Raw genomic sequence first — 22,142 nt, forward strand, 5'->3', positions numbered from 1 at the left:
TGTCTAGTGAGTCATGCCACAGTGCTAGATGGTGAATCAGGTATTTTCAGCATAAAAATCACACTTCAATAGTGAGCTCAGTGTTGTTATGCCATCAACATCTACGTGAACTGTAACCCTTCAGGTACTGTACAACTGCCAGTCACTTAAACTTTCTCATTAGAAGAGCTTTTAAAATGATTGGAAATTATATCAATCACAGATTTCAACAGACTTCATAGGTAATCCAAAGATTTCTTCAGCTGTCCGTGATAAGAGGCAATATCTTATTCGACCAACCTCAGAGAGGAAAAAAGCTTTGGTGCTTACACAGAGCTTCTCTGCAGGGTCTGGGAAAAGGTACAGTACAAGGTGGAACACATTGTTTAGCATAAGCAGTTAACACAATTTCAAGGGATGACAGAAGGTGAAGTTGCCAGTTAACACCTCTCCAGTCATTGGGGGGGGAGGAGGGGCAAAGGAGAGAAAAGCATGACAAACACTAAAGAAAAGGTGGTAGTGATTTAACAAATGAGATAGTATAGCACCTTAGATCAGGTAAGCCAAGAGATAAACCCTTTTCAAACAAATGGGTTTATGTGGTTAGTTTATTATAATATATGTCAAATCAGACATCAGGTTAGAGAATCATATTGCTGAGTGGCTCTATCATGTCATCAGAGCTGTAACTAAAGCTTAGGGTGCAAATATTTAGCCAGTGTGCCAGACTTGAAAATGTAAAGTACATTCCTGTCAGCCCTTTAAATTGAAGTCTCATTATAGAAGGTGTTTGTACAGTGCATCTTGGCTATTGGTTAGACCAGGGGTCGGCAACCTTTCAGAAGTGGTGTGCCGAGTCTTCATTTATTCACTAATTTAAGGTTTTGCGTGCCAGTAATACATTTTAACATTTTTAGAAGGTCTCTGTCTAATAGACAAAGTAAATAAGGTTTTTTAAATGTTTAAGCAGCTTCATTTAAAATTAAATTAAAATACAGAGCCCCCCGGACCAGTGGCCAGGACCCGGGCAATGTGAGTGCCACTGAAAATCAGCTTGCGTGCCGAAGGCGGCACGCATGCCATAGGTTGCCTATCCCTGTTTTAGACAGTGGTTGACTTATTACTTTTAACTGAGCAATTATACAAGCTAAAGCTCTCTGGGGACCAAATCCAAACACACACCGAAATCAAGACATTTCTTTACTTTTAGTGGTTGCAGGATCAGGTCCTAAATCCCAACCAGTAAGTTGAATTATCAAAAGAGTCTACTAAGAACCATTATTTTGGTGGAAGAGAAAAGGTGAGGGAGGACAAACACTGAGTAAACAAGGCTGCTTCAGAAAAGCAGAACTGCACTAGAATGAAAATGCAAATCCTGCTGCAAAATCCATTCAGATGTTTAATTTGAGGGAGAGCTGACACATTCTGTATCACCCTCCTCCCTACTTAGCTGAATAAGGGAAATTTGCACTTGGTGCTGTGCTTGGTAGTCACAAAAACAGCAAGTAAAGCGGTTGTGCCCTTAACGCGCAAAGTCAAATGCTCATTGCAAAGAAACAGCTGTTTCAACAGACATGGTCTGTATTGACTAATTCAGTTCCTATTTCCTTGGAAAACCATCCCAAGCCCCAACTAAAAAAAGCCTCTTCAGTTTCCTGCATTTTTTTTTTAAAGTAGCACATTGCTCCATATCATACAGGGATCAAAGAGTTATGAAGGGCTCTACCTTTCCAAGGAGCACGAAAGAGGCCAAGCAAACAGCAGAGGAACACTGGTGAGAGCACCCTGCAGATTTATATTTACTTTGTGCCTTTTCATCCCAGATTTTCAAAGGTTTGGTCCAGGTTGCTCTTCCTGGGAAGGTTTTCCTCTCAGTCTTACATGAAAACATTCAGCTTCCTGTTGAGGAATGGCCTTGAGGCGCCAGGCCAGTAGTTCACAGCAGTCTGATACAAGAGCTGTGATTCAGAACTACTCCCCATTAGCAGCCACCAATGTCTACTTCACTGAAGGAAATGAAATGCTCTTCTGTTGAGATGATTCCCTACCTCCTCCCCCTTCCCTTCCCAGCAAGCTGTCTTTGAAGTCAGGAGGTTAAAATAACGACCACGGCCTTGCTCTGGCCTTCAATTTTTAAACGGGGACCTTTACTACTTTCTGAGTCAAAGTACAACTGTAGCAATTTCTGGCTCACATTTTCATAACCTCTCCCCATTCCTTTTTCCACCAATAAAAAGAGGCTGCTTACTGGATTCCAATTGTACAAAGGGGTGTTAAAAAGGAGGCCTAAAGTTATTGTTTCCAGGGTAATACTACAGAAAATTACACAGTAGTTAGCCTGAAAATGAGGGCTAGGATACAGTTTCCCCCAGCTGCCTATATTTTAAAGCTACAAACTGAAAGTAACTTCTACTGCTGATAGACCAAGCACTACCTTTAAAAAAACCCAAACTACTACTATGGTGTTGCCTTAAAGATCTAAAACAGGTCAAATCAGGATTCTTTTCAAGAAACCACAGGCATGTGCTAAGGAGACTGAAGACTTCCCACATCTGAGACTTCGCTGGGGGGCTGCAGCTGAAGTCTGGCCAAGCCAGGCATGCCCCAGCAAAGCCCAATCCACAAGTGAAGTCGGCGCAATCAAAGACTGCAATTACAGTTCCCTGGCTGTGGTTAGGCTTCAAAGAAAGTGCTGCAAGTCACATTTTACATATGTGAAGTCTTGAGCCTGAGCCACAGCCTGCCATTTGCACTGTACATCAGACTGCAGAAAATACACACCCCTCTCTGTCTTTGGAATACGTAACTTAAATGGAAATAAAATCAAACATAAAAAGCTCTTAGACTTTGATAAAGCTGAACTTCAGCAACTAGCAACTCCAGACTTGTGACTCACAACTGGAAGTTAGTTGGATGAAAAAAACAAAAATGATTTCTGCTTTCCAAAAAAGTGTGACTAAAGTTTTGCACCTTTTTCCTCCCTACTCCTTGCAATGAAATGGAATGAATACTAGTCCCTGGAGGCCTTATCACCCTCATCTTACAGAACATTACAAAATAAAGTTACTCATCTTCATGATTAAACAAAGTTTAGAGAGGCTGATGGGGATTATACAGAATCATCCAGTTCAGATCAGTTATTGGAAGCAGGGTGTGTAAGTAGCCTTACAAAGGAGGTGGATAAAGGGGAGAACTACTAGCACCCCGGAAAAGGCTATTTGAGAACAAGTGTGCTTTAAAATGGGCTGCATTTGCCTGGTTTTTCCACAGCACTTTGGGTGGGGCAGTGGAAAGAAGGGAAGGGAAGGGCGGGATTTCAATTGCAAAACCTGCTTTTTATTAATGTGTTTTGAATGTCATGTCAAACTATGTCCTGAGCAAAACTAATTAGAAATCCAAAAATGTTATTTTCTTTTGGAGTTTGCAGAACTACTGCTAAAGGCCCAACTTCTTGCTACTGTTTCTCAATATTAAAGACACAAGTAAACAGAAAAAAAAAAAATCAAGCTACTAGTACATTCTTAGACTGAAGCGTTTATAAGTCACACACACACACACCCTCTCTACACCCTGTCTATCCAGGAAATTCTTAGTTTCTTCATCCATGCTAGCACCAGTTCAGCTCCATTGCTGTCAATTACAGTGGGATTACTAGTGTTATGCAGATGCAACAGCATCTGCTGGTGTTTTATATGACATGAGTCAAACCTACTCCAAAGCAGGGGGGTTAATGACAGGGCTTAAAGTGCCAGTGGCTACCTAAAGCCCTGGCTATGCTAGGGTTCCCACTGGTGGAGTAGAACCAGCAGATTTTGTTAAAGGCATTCTAGAGAGCCCAAAGATGACCCTCAAACTAATCACTGTTACAGTGATTGAAGGGATTATACTGGAAACACTTCCATTTCAGACAAGAAACTGTAGTTTATAATAAAAACTTCAGGTTACCTCTAGGCAGCCAAGACTCCAGCAGCTTCTTTGAGAGCAGAATGATCAGTATATTAAGTGACCTGCAAGGGAGGAAAAATGGGTTTGTGCCCTTTTTGCTTCTTTATGATGTATAATGAACATTTGAAGGAATAAACCTTTCAAAGGGGGGGGGGGAGATTGCTTAATTTTTTACATTAGAAATTCAGTTCTTGTCTATACTACTCCTGCTGAAAGATTTGGTCTGATAGAAGAAAATATAACATCACAACAAGGAAGTAAAACCTGCACAATTGAGAGGAAAAGGGAATTTAGTCAAGGTTTCAAATTTTGTTAACTCACAACACTAACTCAAGCACCTGACCTTGGCAAGTGCAAAGATTCCCTTCGATTCTCTTATGAAAGCAAGAAAGTTGCTTGCAATAACAGGGAAAACTTGATATTCTTGATACTTAAAAGGTAAATCAAGTAAAAATTTCTTCAGATAAAAAAGAAGCAAAAAAATGGCAAAAACTTTTTCCCCCCCTTGTACATTTAAGCGATAGCAAGTACAATTTTTGGTTAGATTTAACTCTGATTTGAAGAACCAATGTCAAAATTCAGCCTATGCTCATGAATGAGTTCATACAGAAATAATTTTATATTGGAGCAAAAATCTCTCAGTTGTTACAGCCATCTGTTTTTACATAGCTCCATTAACTCCCTCTTTCCCAAGTCCAAAGTTTCCAATGCAAAGTAGCAATGCATAGAACTCACTCTGGAATCCAAAGGCTCAATCATCATTTCCTAACAACCACCAACTGCTAAACAAACAAACAACAAAAACCTTATCTCTGTTGTGCTCTCAAGCTGGAGTACTTAAGGCAAATCGCAATACACATTAGTCTCCAATTCTAACAACTCACCAGGGGATAAATTTGCAAGAAAAAACAAATCACAACAGTTTTAACAAAAAAAAAGCTTTCCTCAACTTTCAAGTGAACGCAAGTTTTTCCACAATGGAACCTGGAGCTATTTTTGCACTAAAATTCTACCTTCTGACCTTTGAATATACTGAGGGAGGCTGTGCTTTCCAAAAGTCACGTGCTGGGAATCAGGGTGTCCAGAGTTCTAATTCCACCTAAATGAGAGCAGATTTCATAAGTTGAACTTCTGTAGCTCTTCATAAAACATTTTGTGTGCATAGCACATTATCCCTATTTTTACAATGAGGAAGCAGACGCAGAAAAAGTAAATGGACCCACTCACATAATAGCACAGATGAATCTACATCAGCAGATCCGTGCAAGGGAAGAGGAAGTCCTGTCCTTCCCCATCCACGCCAGGACTAGCAGCTAGGAGCCCCTGGCTGGGGTGCTCCCAGCAGCAGCACAGGGGAGATCAGACCCACCTCCAGAAACCTCCCCCGGCTTCAGGAAGCTACACGGCTTCTGAGAGCTCAACTCTGAAGGCAGCGCAGAAGTGAGGGTGGCAATCCCGTGACCCCACCCCCCCACAGCTTTGCGACACCCCTGCCCCCCCCCCGACCCTTTTTTGGGTCGGGACTCCCACAGTTACAACATAGTGAGCTTTCAGATGTAAACATCTGAAAATGTGAAACTGAGCAATTTTAAAGCCCTCTGGCCATGAAATTGACCAAAATGGACTGTGAATTTGGTAAGGCCCTACCTATACGTGTGGCTGTGGAAGTCTTAACCCTGTACACCTTCAGATTTTTGCTCATGGTCGAAGACTTTAAACTGGGGAGAGGATCAGAGATTAAATAGACTTGTCTAGGGGGCAACGAGAGCTAGTTGTTTAAATACCAGATCAGGCTCTGGAGACTGGTTCAGTTAACAATTGGCAGAGGTCACTCTGCTAAGTCAAAACCTCTGAGCCTCAGGTTGCTTATGTGTAAGATGGTTGTTTTCATGTTTTACTTACTACAAAATGTTAAAGTGTGTTTCCCAAGTGCAAAGTACTATAAAATGCCAGCCAGTGGTAGAGGGGAAATAGAACTCAGGACTAGAGCTGGTCGGAGAATCAATGGAACCATATTCTGTTGGAATATGCAGTTCCATTGAAACTGAAACGCTTCATGATTTGCTTGATTTTGCCAAAAATTCATTTCAGGAGGGGAAAAAAAGAAAAAAATTCTGAATGTCAAAACAGGATATTTTGAACATTTTTAGGACAAAGTATTTTGATATGACTTTTTTAGTTTTGTAAAGGAGAATGCTGAAATTTTCAAGTTTCATTCTGATTTGAACTGAAATCTTAAAGTAGTCTGTAAAACAGAATTTCCGTCCTCAACACGAGGCTCTACGCAGAACTTCAGTTGCCTGTCGGTGCTAAATTCACTAAACCATGCAATTCTGAGCAGGGGTGGAGGCGGACTACCAGCAGCCTTCCCCCTCCAACTCCCCTTCTTCCCAAAGGTCAAAATTAGAGCAAAAGTTTCACATTCCCTCCCTCACTCCACCACCACCTTAAAAGGTATTTTTTAAAAAATATTTTCTATGGCGGGGATTTCAAGATCTTGTAAAACAACTCCTGCCTCACAGAAGTTTCCTTTGAAACAGGGTTTTGTTTTATTAATTAAAAATGTTGATTCTAAATAGTCAACACTGATTTACTTACTTTTTGGACTTCATAAATCTGGAGCATGAACAGGGACAAGTCAGTTTCACTTGTGTATAGCTCATCTGATTTCACTTTCTAGCTCTTGTAGTAGAGTATGTGAGTTGCAAATATTGCAGGTTGGGATTTCAATACCAATCATCTTAATAGTTTAAATCCATGGAATCACTTTGACCTAACATTTGTAAAAAAGTTTAGAAAATTTATATGTTCACCCTAGATTCACCTGCCAATGTTCCCTTAAAAAAATCAAACAAAACCACACACTATGCTCTAGGTAACAGATGGAGACATGGCACAAAAACTTAACAGGTTTATTCTGGAATCTACTACAAATGCCAAAAGGTAAGTAGAAGAATGTTCTATCCTCATCTCTCCCAATAGGTGTCACCGTATACTCTACATGTAACCTGAAAAGGACAATTTAAAAAAAAAAAAAAGTTTGTCTTTTTTGTTTCTTCGTAATGTATGAACACTTGAAGGGAGGAGACTTTCCTTCTTGTTTGTCTTTCACATTAGAAATGTCACTATCAAAACTGATCTCCCCTTGGTTTTCTGGCAGACCTGCTGTATACATTAAGTCCATGTGTGCTTTTACACATTCTTTGAAGCTTCAACAAAAGATACCTACAGGTATTTCCAAAATGTTAGTCCCTGATATTAACACCTGTTTCAACAAAAACACTCACTCTCTCAAAACATGATGTCATCATTACCCTAGCTCTCCAGCCATCAGAGAGCTTCCAGGGTAGACAAGACCTAATTTCTCATGTGGTAACAGATTTTTTTAAAAATGCAAATAAGCTTTATACATCATAAAGCACCAGAGGAGACCATGCGCTTTGCTGGTCACTGAAGACTTAGATTCACTGCAGTAGTCATTGCTATTTTTAAGGGAAAGTGGCGGGGTAATTATTTTCACTATTATAGCTTAGGGTATTGATAAGATATACTAGAGTGAACACTCTCTTGCTTCTCTGCCAGATAGCATACAGGGTCACAATGTTTACACCTCAAAAACACTTTTGCTGCCAGCCACCTTGCCTATGTCCAAACACACTTTTTACTAGAATAACTATGTGAGCCAAAGGAAATTTATAAGCGTTAAAGTAAATAAAACTGGAATTACTCCCACTCCCAACTCCTGACACATTAACACATCCGGGGTCACATTTTTGATGTTCTCCACACTCTGCTTACTGAACTCTCCAATCTGTCACTGGATTGCTTTTATTTTTTTACTAATCTACCAGCAATTTAAAGAGCTTTACCAGACAAGCAATAAGATGTGTACTTCATCTTTATATTTCTACATGACATCGGCCAGGAAACTACCTGGTAAACTGCAGTCATCTGACCAAGTTCTTTTTCACGTATTATATTATTTATGGCAGTAGGTTTGGTCTAGTTCACATTGTTCTGGTCACCGTCTCACTCATTTCCACTACTGCTTAGAAATAAACTTTAGTTTTGGATTCATTAGTTACCAGCTATTCAAAATCTCATCCTTTTTTAATAGAATTTGGCTCCAATATTCCTGTAAGGGAATAGATACTTAAATGTAAAATAATTAGTCTTCCACTTAAGCCTCACCAAAAAAAAAATAATCAAAATAAGCCTCTAATGTGTTTTGATTGTAAATAAAAATTATTCAGGTTTTCTTCTCATATTTGAGAGTGCTGCTGAACTAAATTAAATGCTAGTCCTGCCAAATTGTTGAAAACTGCAAATAAGGATATATTTAATTCTCCCAGCTTTATTTCTAATTACTTTATCACTCCTTAACTAGCTGAGAACTTGACATATGGCAAGGTGCAAATCATTAAGTGATATGCCAGTCGCAGTTCTTGTATATGTCAAGTTAAATATTTCCACATTTCAGTGTAACAATCTAGAGTGGGATTTTTTGTAAGTGTTTTTTAGTTGCACCTTTCCAGCAATTTAGAAGTAGTTCTTCAGTTCATAATGAGAAAAAGCAGCTTGTTTGATTCTGTCAAAAGAATCTGAAATCTCCACTTCCTGTACAGAAGTTGCTGCCATTTATGGGTTTGCTAAGGATGCTTGCATTCAGAGTATACAAGCTGCCTTGTCCCGCCCTCCCCCCACCCAAAGTGACCTTTTCATTATCAATTCATTGATCTGAAGCCACCCTCCCCACCAAAAATGCTACTTTTACCATTGACAAGTCATATGGCACCTTCAGATTGATTCTAGAAAAAAAGTGTTTTTCCAACAAATAAGCAATATTTTTGATGCTGTGTTAAGCAATTTGCTTAAAACCACCACCAACACCGCCACCAAAATATGTTTGGAGACAATTCTGTAATGCTTTGAAATTCACCATATGCATTTGAGGATCACAGAGTAGTTTCCAAACACTGGATTGCCAGGCACTGAGCTCAGCATTGCAGCATGTCATTTTCAAACAACTTTATTAAGCTTAGTCAGAATCCAATCTCCAAGTCTCATGCAGCAGACAGGTCAGAATGAAGCAGGGTTTCAAATGAAAACTAACTTTAAATCACCAACAGTGGAGCAGTAACAAGTTTACGGGTGTTCACATGTGGAGAGGTGAGCAACTCGTAAAGCGATTAGTTCTCATTAAATGATGGATGAGCAAAAAGTTTGAGGCCCTGGCTTAACTCGGATAAACTCAAACACGTGTGGGCACACCTTTCCATATACCTTAACTCAGTGGCTCTCAACCTTTCCAAACTACTGTACCCCTTTCAGGAGTCTAATTTGTCTTGTGTACCTCCCCCCCCCGCAAGCTTCAGCAAAACTACTTGCTTACAAATCAGACAAAAATACAAAAAGGTGCCACAGCACACTATTACTGAAAAGTTGCTGACTTTCTCATTTTTACCATATAATTATAAATCAATTGGAATATAAATATTGTACTTACATTTCAGTGTATCGTATATAGAGCAGTATAAACAAGTCATTGTATGAAATCTCAGTTTGTACTGACTTTGCTGGTGCTTTTTAATGTAGCCTGTTGTAAAACTAGGCAAATATCTAGATGAGTTGATGTACCCCAGAAGACCTCTGCGTACCCCTGATTGAGAACCACTGCCTTAACCCATCTCTCTTTGAATGTGTCTTCTTCTAACCCCTCCCCCATCTCATCCTTCTTTCAACTACACTCCCCTTAGTACAGAAGTCTCAGGCTGATCTCCACTGCTTAGACCTATGGATTCTCTCTTTGCTCCCTCCCCCTACTAATTTCTGTTTATCCTCAGAGCCCTGACCACTTGCCCTCTGACCTCCAATGGACTCCTTACATTTGTAGAGATGGTGTGTGGTGTGCCAATTTAGCACTTTTTGCTTCTCTGAGATCTTCAGATCTCAGACCCTTTAGTGAATCTCATTTTAAGGGCACTCCCAAATGCATTATCATCGCTCATCCCCAGGGAAGTCCAGGAGACTTATTTCAGAAAGGTCTGGCCAGTACAGACTGCAACAGCCCTATTGTGGACATTGTAGTATATTAAGGAAACTGATGCCTATTGTAGGAAAAATATACCCTGGACTGGGTGTGGAAAGGCAGGACCGGCTCCAGGGTTTTTGCTGCCCCAAGCAGTAGGGGGGGGGAAAAAAAGCCGCAATTATGATCGGCGGCACTCCAGCGGCAGCTCCACCGCGCCGAAGAAAGCGGTGGTAATTCGGCAGCAGGTGCTTCCCTCCGAGAGGGACCCGCCTCCGAATTGTCGCAGAACAGCCCGACATGCCGCCCCTTCCCCTTGGCCGCCCCAAGCACCTGCTTGCTGGGCTGGTGCCTGGAGCCAGCCCTGTGGAAAGGATACTTATCCTAGCCTTCAAAGTAAACATCCGTTATTTTACGTTTGGGGGGACTTATGTTTTCTGAATCAGTCTGCCCATTCGTATCGCTCACTGGAACACATTTGCACTGCCCTTATAATCACACACAATCACTGTATCAACAAGTGTCATTCAAAAAAGCTACCTGCCCAGAACAAACAAGACAGCCTAGCTCCAATGGAGAAAAAGATATCTACCATTCTCAAATTCCATGTTACAAACTGCGTGAGGATAGAGAGACAAGTATTATAACACTTCCCACGCCAGTTAGGGAAAAACACAAAACACTTGCAACACATTCATCCACTTCTATTTCAGCTAGTAAGAACATTCTCTGTTATCGACAGAGTTCATAAAAATATTCCAAACACAAATAATTCACTTGAGGCAGAGCATCTGTTCTGAGAATCAAAGCAATCCAAGAAAACCTGAAAATTTTCCAGTGTTCAAGAGCTTTTAACTGAGTGGAATATATTGAAGTTTGATAAGTCCTACACGTTAACAGATTTTAACCACTTAAGTATTTTGCCCATCTACAAGAATTCAGAAAGGGTATAAATTTGGACCTGTGATGATAGTAAGTCAAAAGATCAGTTTTATCATAACTCTAAAGCCCAAGATTAAACCATGTACATGACATTTTTATTAAATTTGGCAAGGAGATAAAGGTTGAGCCAAGTAGGATATTATTCACATGCTGAGAAGTGTCATGATTTGTATTTCCCAATTTTAATACCTGGGCCACCACTGTTCTCTTACTGGGCAAATGATTCCATGAAAATAGCAAGAACCATCCTACCTGGTATACCTGCATAATAAAAGTAGACTAGTTCCACATGATCTAGATGCATATAATCTGCAAAAAAGGGACAATTCCTAAGTATTTTCAATTTCAATACAATTGACAATATTTACTAGAGGCTCCTTTTTCTGTTTTATCATTAGGGATACATAGATATGATTTTTGCTGTTTAGGCATCAATCTGTTCCCACTTGCAGTCATGAGCTTTTTCACTATATAAATCACCTCTACAAATAGTAGTGAAGTCTCAGAGAAGAGGATTTCAGATGAATAAGCAACAGGACTTGCTTGCAGATGAGTTTCTAACAAAGAATGAGCCTCTTTTTATGCATGGTACAGAGCGTGTGTTTTAGCATAGTACTCAATAAAACTTGTATTTAGAGACTGCAAGGAAGGAGGTACTGAGTCTAATACCCAAGGCATTCACGTTTACTTTTGACAAATCTGACATCAGAACAATATTTGCTGTGCAGACTCTAATAAAGTTTACTATAGAAAAGGGTCCAGGTCAGATTTTCTGAAATTTTGCATAAAAGGCAAAACATCCAACCTATACATTTACTTGTATATTTTCCCCCACTCTATTCATTTCAACCAAACCACACCCCTCAGATTTCACTATTGAAAACAACAAATAGCTCTTCAACACAACCCAGTTTAGACTGAATAACATGACAGCATAACATGCAGAAGGGTAGCGAGTTGTATTCTGAGTGGCATATAGCACAGGGGAAATAGAGTAGCTTAGCTTGTATTCCTCTGGTAGACCACAAGCAGCTGTACATCCAATAGATAACAGTTTTACTGGCTACTTTCAAAGCGTGAAGTCAGCCATGGAAACAAACAATAGAAGATTTAGTAGCTACACACATTTTCTTTCTGTAGCCAAGAGTTTTTCAGGAGGAGGGAGAGAGAGAAGGGACCTGGAATGTGATTCAGATCCCACACTGGCAATGAAAGGGTTAAGGGGCATTGGTGAGCTCAATTAGCAACTACAGGGCATGTCAGGCTCAATTAAGGCGAATATATAGGGGAGGAGCTTTGTGGTTAATATAAAGAGAAGGTTTCAGGGCAAAGGGGGAAAGAAGCCCAGGAGAGTAGGCCCTGGTGTTCTCTCCTGAGAAAGAAACTCTGAATTGGTCAGGAGAGAGACTAAAACTACAGGGGTGGATAAAAGGGCAAGAACCAGATGCTCTGGGCAGTGTCGCTCACTACCAGAGCCAGAAAGGAGTTGGGCAAAAGGGCCTAGGAACAGACCAAGATAGGAAGAACCCAGGGACAGCAAGGAGTTGGAAGAAGCAGACCTTGGGACCAGGACCAGAACCCAGAGAGGTTGGGGGGACCTGTGTTCCTCTCCCCAAACCAAGGAAAGTGGTGTGAAACCCCCTGATGCAAAATATAAAAAGACTACTGGAAGACCTGAGACAAGAAAGTGGAAGGACCACTGGACTCAGGATTAGGGGCCAAAAACCCAACATAAGGTCATTGAATTCCGTTTGTCAGTTGTACTTTGTTACCCTGGTGGGGAGAGACTAAGTGACCTGCCAGCGGGCTGAATCCTGAGAATAAGCAGACCTCTGCAGGGCCAAAGAGGCTGTAAGGAGGCGGCGACAGAGGAGGTGATCCTGCCAAGCCCAGCCATGAGAGGGCATGCAGTGGCTGGTGAGTCACTGCTCTGCAGGACCTGTCCATATTAGTATAGTGCCTAAAACACTTGAGGACTTTTGTAGGTACAATCTGGGCTAATTAGATTGTGAAAATGAAATATTTCAACTGACTCAGTGTCCTCCATAAATGGATCTCATTACAGAGGAGGAAGCTGAACGTCCTTCTAGCACAAAAAGAAACAAAAATTCTGCTGTGGTAGAGTCTATACTGATAAGCATATCAGATACCTTTAATGGCTATTCATTGTGTAAATTAATAGTGATCTACCCTTAGAGAGCGAGATGAAGAGAGAAGAATCTCTAATCTCTAAAATGGAGAACAGAAATTGAAATTTAAAACAAACAAAGAAACTGAGACTTAGCCCAATCATCACGGGAGAAAAATTCTTAATAGCTGAAATAGTCTATTTTCTTATACCTCGCTTTTTGTTAGTGTTTATGAATCATTTTCAATTAAAGTATAAGACTATGAGAAAAAGCAAACCAGTGCACCCAGCCAACCAGCATCTTGAAGTCACCAACAAGTTAATTGCAGTGCTACAAAGCACAACTCTAACCTGCCGTTTATGAATTTTGTGTGGTGTGCTGGCTGAAAGGGTTTATATTGCTTAATAAAGCCATCCCTGTGCTTCACAGGCAGACTTGCAGCTAGTCAGTGAGGTATGGTCTGTTTGAAAAATGTAAATAAGAAAAGGGAGATGGTAAATCTCTAATACATAGCCGGTATAAAAACCATCAATAATCAAAACAAGGTTTCTTTGGGATATGGTATTTCTATAATTTGTGCTAAATTTAGATTTAATTGTAGAATTAAATCTAAGTAGTTTTACAAGAGCGTCTCTTTTACAACTGAATTTTAGCAGTAAAGCTTTAGAGATGTTCTTACCATGCTTCAGATGTAGGCAGCTGTCATTCTGGGACCTGTACCTGTAGAAGATTGTTGTTCTTTAACAAATTTCCATTGAAGAGTTTTTGCACATTCCAAATAAGTTTTATGCTACAATATTATATAATTTGTTTTGTTCTTTTTTATGGTTCTTATACCAGCCATTTTGTTGTTTTTTTAAATATATTTTTCAAGTAAAAGGAAAAGAAAAGAAGAGACCTCACTGATGCTTTGAGCCAGCCTATAAGGCAGCTGTTAGTGTACAAAAACTAAAATGTAAAAAACACAATGGAAATACTACAGTGGCTACTCAAGTTACATGAAAGGATTATTTAGTGTCAAATAATCACAGGTCTGACACACTTTCTTTGGTCTAAGTATGATAGGGAAATGGGCATAAAGGAAATAAACAAGCAAAACAAGACAATAAAGGTGGCAATGGATAAGTTCATCCAAAGTGAAAATACTCAGTTTCTATCTGAGTGAAAATGCATATTTGATGCATGTTTAGTCACTCACATTCAAAATAAAATATGTTAAATATAAAAAGAGGTGAAGCAAGCGAAAGTGTTCTGAAATGGAACAGTAAGTGAAGTGGGGTGTGTGTGTGTGTGTGTGTGTGTGTGTGTGTGTTTCTACATGTGACGTGGAAAATAAAACAAAAACAAAACAAGAGAGCCAGCCACTCTCAACATACCTGCCGTTGACTCCTGTAGCTTCTCTCTCTTCCTCTTCTTTTTCTTCCCCTGGAAGATAGATGATTTTACCATACCATTCTATATATAGACTTATTTTTCCTTTGTCACCTCCACCCAATAACCATTAAATGAATTCTTTGCATAACACCCCAAATCTGAGGATATTGTGAGAAAGTGGCATTGAAGCAATAGCATTTTCAATGTAGTTAAAACCCAATCTCACATTTCTTCCAGCTGTTCCAACTGTAGCCACACTTTTACCCTTTTCATGCTTATGGAGAAACACGTGTAAGGGCCTTAGAATGCATTTTTTAAAAATGTGACAAGTCTAGACACCTAGCATTTGCCAGCATTATTTTGTCCCAGGTAGACCACCAGCAGAAATATTTTCTTGCTGATGTAGAAACACTAGGTCAGTGCCATAATTTACAGTCCTAAGATGCCGTCATGTATCATCTTAGAATCTAATAGGAAAGAAACAGTGACACCAACAGAAGGGTTTTCCAGGTGCAGAAATAGTTGGCAACTAAACTTGCCCGCCTGTTATAAATCACTCAGGGAAAGTTTGTTCCAGTATGTTAACTGTAAAAATCAAGGCCCTGTGTGTCATGAGGCTGAACAATTTGCCACAGAAGCCACCCTTGGAGCAGAGTTGCGTTCCAGAAACAAAATTTTAATTAAAAATTGCTAGTCCTTGTGCTTGCAAAGATAACCTTTTAAAAACCATGAACCAAGTATAAAATCCACGCAGCATGGTCTCTGAGTTTGCAAAGAGCCTGAAACAATAGCTCAAAGAGCCATGAACTGCCCCACTCAACTAGATGTGGGGTTAACTGAGGGCATGTCTACATTTACCTCCAGAGCGATCAATCCAGTGAAGATGATCAATCTAATGAAGACGCGATAAATCGACTGCCGAGCGCTCTCCCATCGACTCTGGTACTCCACCGGAGCGAGAAGCGTAGGCGGAGTCAATGGGGGAGCGTCAGCAGTCGACCTACCACAGCGAAGACACCGCGGTAAGTAGCTCTAAGTACGTTGACTTCAGCTACGTTATTCACGTAGCTGAAGTTGCGTAACTTAGATCGATTCCCCCTCCCCCATCTCAGTGTAGACCAGGCCTGAGGAATGTTATCTCTGAAACATAATGACATGCATTTATATGCACCATAATAGATTGAGTTATTTTCCAACAGTCTGACATTCTGTCTGGAACAACTTTTGTTACATAAGTGCATCCAACATTTGTGTTCTTGGCATTGAGAGAAAGGATTACTCCTTTGAAGCTCTCCACGATCATGCCAGTCAAATTGTGGTCATCAGTATTGCTGTTCACTCACTAATGCCATTTCAATTGGCTACAGTATTCTTATACATCCAGCGGTTTGACAGTGAGTAAGTGTTCCATCTCCTAGTCAGCTACATTTCAGTGATGGACAAAATACTTTATTATATAGATTAATTCTGAAGGATCCCAAAGCAAATATGCTATACATAAATACAAGGTAATATGTAGTTTTCAATTCAAATTAGGGGAATCTAAAGTAAAACAGTTATCTTCTAATTGAGGTAATCTGCTATAAAAAGTTGTACTACTTTTAACCAGGGCTAATTTGCTTTCTGCTACCTGATGGATTGATAAGTAGTGGCATAATATTAAAAAAAAAAAGATAGGTATAGCTAGTCCATCTGAATAGGGACATATTTACACAGAACCCCTTCTTGCAAATCAGGTCTTGTCTACACTTGAAATGCTACAATGGCACAGCTTCGCTGCTGCACCATGTAGCGCTTCAGTGTAGACACTACCTATGCAGACAGGAAGGGTTCTCTTGGTGGCGTAGGTAATCCATTTCCCCAAGAGGTGGTAGCTTAGTCAATGGAAGAATTCTTCTGTTGACCTAGCACTGTCTACATCGGAGTGGGGCGGGGGGTCGGCTTAACTACATTGCTAAGGGATGTGGATGTTTACACCCCAGAGTGATGTACCTGAGTTGACCTAACTTTTTAGCATAGACCAGGCCTAAGACATTTTAAAAATCAACTATAGGATACCAGAAGCCTGCTTGGAATATATTGAGTTCACATGTAGTTTTTGTTTACCATATTACTGATGAGTGGCAGTGTAAAACTCTCATGTTAATAGGTAAAGGGGTCAGCCAAAAGGATTGGTGAACTCCTCCTGATTTGTATCAGATCCTTCATTCAAGTATCTCAAAGCACTTTTGCAGACACTAAATTCCAAATACACATATGGTAGGTATATCTACTTCACATGTGTAAACAAAGGCACAAAATGTTAGATTATTTGCCCAGGATCACAACAATTTTTTTAGCCACTGAATGCAACAGAATGGTTAAGGATAGACCATAAAGGCTTTAGATGCGACCAGAACTCCTGCCTTCCTTTAACACTACATGAGCACTTACGTGACCACACGCCAGTCATGCCAACCCACGCAGTAAAAATGTGTCAGGAGTTAACCGTTTCCCTTTTCAGATATGAAAGAGGGCAGGGCCTCATCTGTGATCTTTTACAAAGCTTCAATTTTTAGCAAGGCCCCCAGTTTTAGCTTCTGTTGGCCGTAGCCTATTCTAACTGCCATCTCTACATCCTTCAGCGGCGTTTCTTTCCTGCCCTACATTGCTATCAAAACTCTGGTCTTCTAAATCTCCTTGGGATGATGAGGAAAAGTAAGTCTGTGATCATATGATGACCCAGCTAGTATTCGTTAAGTGTCTGTTACCAAACATTATGCCAGTTTCCACACAGCACTCTGCCAATCCTGGCCTGCATCACTCCTGATGTTCACCTCCTTGCCTGTCCTCAGCAGAGCGCCAATAGCACCAGATAACTGGATATGAATAAACTTCCAGAGGCTAGATCAAGACCAAACACTTAACTTGTGAGCGAAACCAAACTTCAAGGGCTCCAAAGGCACATCAGCACCTGTGCCACCTATACCTCTAGAGAGAGTGCCTCTTTACAGAGCAGTTGTCATGATGCAACATGCAGTTTGGGAATATCAGGAAAGCAAGACCTTTTTTTGTTTGACCCTGCCGTCTGAGGTGAAGTTATGAATACACTGGAGTATTAAGATAGATGAAAACTATTTGAAATTAGATCAGGAAATTCGGAAAAAGCTAGTTGTCAGCATTCCCCAAAAATGGTATTAAATTCTGGCAGCTCAGACATTGCTACGTTAACATTATTTTCTTGGGTCTCCCGTAATGGTGTTATCAAATGACAGAAGTAGTTTTGCTAGCAATTTCCCCCTCTTTACTGACGAGGATCCCAATACAATGTCTTTTCAAGAATACCATGAGAATTTTTTTTGCCAAGGATCTTGTCACCTTAAACAATGCACTTGTGAAATGTTCCTTCTCATGAGATTTCTGAGAGAGTCCAAATAAAACAAAAGCATCACACGGGAGAGGAGGGGAGGAGTATGTTGTGTAAAACTCAGCCACCAGTACATTAATAGCCCCAAAACATAGTAACATTCAAGGGTATTTATACCTCATGTACTAGATGTATATTGACCAGTCTAAAGTCCAATTCAAACAAAACCAGGCAAAGTGACCATTTAAAAAAAGTGAATCACTGTTGAAGCAATTTATTTTAAGTCATAAACTGCTCTCTGCTGGGCTGTTCTGCTCATCACCTCTGCAACACAGAACTGTATTCTTCTAAGAGAAAAAAGGTACTGCAACCTGGTGTCCAAGAGCATACTGCATCATATGCTGTGTCCATCATATGCATGCACCCAGAGAAGTGTGATAGAGTACTAAACAAAACAGTTGGTGACACCAAAAACGGGAGTGCCCTTATTTGCAGTATCAAAAATACCCAAGAGTCTCAACATGGCACTTCTGCCTCACTGTCAGGATGTAATGGCTAGCAGCATGCTCTGATTTGGGCTTGAAAATAATGCCGACAGAGAGTCATTAACCTGGAGGTGCTGCACTGGAGATAGACCTCAAACCCAACTTCCCTATGGTCTCCCCTATATCTTGTAGTTGCCCAGGTTGAAAGGACAAATGTATTAGGTTAACTAGTTTATTGCCAGCATTTCCTCACACAGGTGCTGGTTCTCCTACACAAGGCACTGTTACAGATATTGCCTAGCTCTCTGGTTCATCTATGGAGTACTGCTGGGCTGGCCAGGGAGCCTGATGCAGCTGCAACTTGGAATATTCCGTAAGAGAAGAGTTCTGTGGTGAGGTGCACAAATACCATGGTGATGAGTGGCACAGAAGAGCCTATTAATAGGTGGAACAGGTCAATCTCTTACTGTAGACAGGGCTTACAAGAATTAATAAAAGTGTGCGTTAACATAGCTGGGAGTGGGAGTCAGGTGGGAACAAGCCATTTATTTTGGTAAAGATAATAGCCCTGAAGCCACTTGACCTGACTAACACCCTCACTGCTAAGAATCCCCCCCATCTCCCCGAGTTTAACTCACAAATAAAAAAAATACCCTAAGAAAAACTGGTTTATAATGAAAACTGTAGCTGCCATGGGCTATCTTAGGTATTTGTTTTCAGTTGACTCAAAACATCTGGAGTGCTTTATTTTGCGATTTTCTGGTGTTTTTCAGCCTGTGTGGGGTTTTTATTTATAGGAAGATTTCAAATTCAAAATGTGGCCAATGTTTAGACACAAAAAAGTCAAAACAAAACATTTTTTCTTTTGAAATTCTTCTGTTTTTTCTTGTTGAAAATCTGAGTCAAATTCAACCTGAATTCACAAATAGGCTTTTTTAGTGCTCTAAAACTATTTAAAAAAAAAAAAAAAACCTTTATTTAGCTCCAGTACCATAGGATCAGAGCATCACACAATTATTACCATATTTATTCTCCCAACACCTGTAAGATAGTGTAATAAAGTGCATTTCTCTAAATGACCAAGATCCCAGGTTGCAGGGAGGAAATTAAACCCTGGTCTCTCAAGTCGGAGGCTAGGATGCTGCTTCCTACAGAACCACAAGCTTCATGTTTTGACCTGTTACATTTGACCAGGTCACATTTTGACCTGTTATAGTAGTTACAAGCACAGACATACTATGAAATTAAGTTTTGAGCCTCCTTTTCAGCAATCAGTGGGCAATAGATCAGTTTGGATAAGCCTTCATGATGTATAACAGATTCAAAAGGCTACACTTTCAGAGCAGCAGATTGATATTTAATTGCTTGGCTCTCACAAGGCTAAATTCTCTCCTCAGCTTTGAATATTCACTCCAGAATGCAGCATAAGCAAGGGCCAGATTTTAGCCAACTGCATTTTCCTTCCGTTCATTGTACATGTAATCGTAAGAGATTTATGAAGGAACATCCCATCAAACACTGTAAATAAGTCTTTTCCTCTACTTTGGATCTTACTCAGGGTGGCCTCACATGCTGAAAACCTCATTGACAACTTGATTTGGTATTTCAAAATAATTTAGGATTTTTGGAGAAATGGGAAATTTTAAGATTTGAGATAAAGATCAGTTTGCCGTAAACACACTGATTTTTACGTTCTCCTATAAAAGTGTCCATTCTGTGGAAGTTCTCTCAAAAGAAGATTTTTGGATAGCAATCGGCCAAGACCAAATGGAAAACAGCACGTGAAATTTGAAAAGAGTTACTTTCACAGAGCTATACGTAGTAATACAATAAATTGTATAGGACATATGATAATCTTAAGGGAGAAAAAAAATCTTAATTCATTAATTCTACATGTTGAACTTTGAGTTTCCTCTTTCACAAAAATATGAGGCATCATGCTCATGCATTTCAAGACAGAATGCATCAGTATTAAGTATTAAGGCTACAAAGTTTTCCAAACTTGGATGTTTAAAGTGAAGACCAAAACTTTTACACCTATATGTATTGTCATTTTAGGCTAGGATTTTCAGAGACGTCTAAGGGACTTAAGGTGACTAAACTCCCTTTGCTTCTTATCTACTCCACCCACTCAGTTCTACACTAATTTGTAATTATGACACAAGAAGCACTAATGCAACAAGCAAGCAGATTTCCTTAAAGGAAAGTAAATACAAGGCTAAATTTTTATGGCCCTTTACCACCCCACCTCCCAGAGCCTTTTAAAAGTAAAAATCAGTTAGGAAACACTAGCTGAAAATATCCAGCCAGTAAATGACTTACATAGTTATCTCTTGCAGACCAGCCTGGGTAAAGCTGCATGTGTAGCTGCCTTTCTTTCCGAGCTAGTTCATAATATTTAGCTTGTTCTTCACGGGAGAGAGCATGCCACTGGAAATAAAACAAACAGTGTTAAACTAGGAAATACATCACACCCAAGCAATGTGTCTCATGAACAAATGGTTCTGTGACCCTTTTTTGGTCCTGTCTCACTGCAAGTGGAGAAGAAATTCATTACTGATCATGAGGTCTTGCATTTCCTACCCAACCATTTGAACATTTGTCAGCATTATAAATGCCAGCTGCCTGGAGCGAGAGAAAATTTGTTTATGCCAACTACAGGATTCTCCATATAATCTATTCAGGGAGCCATGATTGCCCACCGTCACACGAGAAGCCCACAGTACTGGTGGTAAAACAAATTTGCCTTTACACAACCTTCTCCATTTCACATATCTGAGTGCAAATATTAAAGGTATGTCTACACTACAGCAGTGAAACTGTGCACCCATAGCACCATCGTGTAGATGCTTCCTACAATCGACGGAAGGCGTTTTTCCATCAGTGTAGTTAATCAGTCTCTCAAAAGGAAGTACCTAGGTCAATGGAAGAATTTTTCCATCAACCTTGCTGCATCTACTCCAGGGATTAGGTCAACCTAACCCCAGCCCTTGGGGCAAATTTTTTCACAGCCCCAAGCAACGTACCTAGACTGGTCTTTTTTAAGTTAAGACTAGGCCTAAGGCTTGGTCTACACTCAGACATTAGGTTGCCATAGCTACGTTGGTCAGGGTTAGGGTTACCATACGTCCGGGTTTCCCCGGACATGTCCGGCTTTTGGGTCTTTAAATAGCCGTCCGGGGGGAATTTGTAAAAAGCTAAAAATGTCCGGGATTTCCCCCCCGGACGGCTATCTAAAGACCCAAAAGCGGCTGACAGGGCAGCCGCGCCGGATTGAGCCGCTCACTTGGGGCCGCTCCGGCAGCAAAAGCCCCTCCCCCGCTTCCCCCTCCCCTGCAGCTTTAGCAGGCCGGCAGCGCTGCGTGGGGCATAGGCACCGACTGTAGCCGGCGCCAGTGGGTGCTCGCACCCCCCCCGCTCCCGGCTCCGCCCCTTCTCCGCCCCCATTCCAACCCCTTTCACAAATCCCAGGCCCCATCTCCTCCCCCGGGCGCGCCGCTTTTCCCCGCCACCCAGACTTTTGCGCGGCAAGCCTGGGAGGGAGGGGGGAAGAAGCGGAGCGCTCAGGGGAGGTGGCAGAGCAGAGGTGAGCTGGGGCAGGGGGGCGCGGGGAGGGCTGCCCGCAGCAGGTAACGGGGGGGGGGGGCACAGGGGAACCGCTCCCCGCCCCAGCTCACCTCCGCTCCGCCTCTGCCTGCTGCCTTGAGCGCGCCACTCCGCTCCGCTTCTCGCCCCCTCCCTCCCAGGCTTGCCGCCGAACAGCTGATTCGAGGCAAGCCGGGGGCGGGGCGGAGAAGCGGGGCGGCTGCGCTCTCAGGGGAGCAGGCAGAGCCAGAGCGGAGATGAGCTGGGGTGGGGCAGGGCAGGGAGCGCGGCGAGTCAAGGGACAGGGAGCAGGAGGGTTGGATGGGGTG

At 41.2% G+C, this 22,142-nt stretch overlaps 1 protein-coding gene across 4 annotated transcripts in view; it reads right to left on the reverse strand.

The window, feature by feature from the left end:
- Window positions 1-22,142, reverse strand: part of LEF1 (lymphoid enhancer binding factor 1) — a 104,835-nt gene that overhangs the window by 2,255 nt on the left and 80,438 nt on the right. For 2 of the 4 annotated variants that reach the window (XM_024206547.1, XM_024206545.1), the window contains 3 exons: window positions 20,551-20,658; window positions 14,400-14,448; window positions 13,703-13,743 (listed from right to left, as the gene is read on the reverse strand). In XM_024206547.1, coding sequence (XP_024062315.1) covers window positions 13,709-13,743; window positions 14,400-14,448; window positions 20,551-20,658 — 192 coding nt within the window. In that variant the 3' untranslated portion in view covers window positions 13,703-13,708. The remainder of the gene's footprint in view (window positions 1-13,702; window positions 13,744-14,399; window positions 14,449-20,550; window positions 20,659-22,142) is intronic. The other 2 variants (XM_024206546.2, XM_024206544.2) reach the window with 1 other exon arrangement.

The sequence above is a fragment of the Terrapene carolina genome, unplaced genomic scaffold (genome assembly GCF_002925995.2).
Source record: "Terrapene carolina triunguis isolate 2854851 unplaced genomic scaffold, T_m_triunguis-2.0 Scaffold706, whole genome shotgun sequence".
NCBI lineage: Eukaryota > Metazoa > Chordata > Testudines > Emydidae > Terrapene > Terrapene triunguis.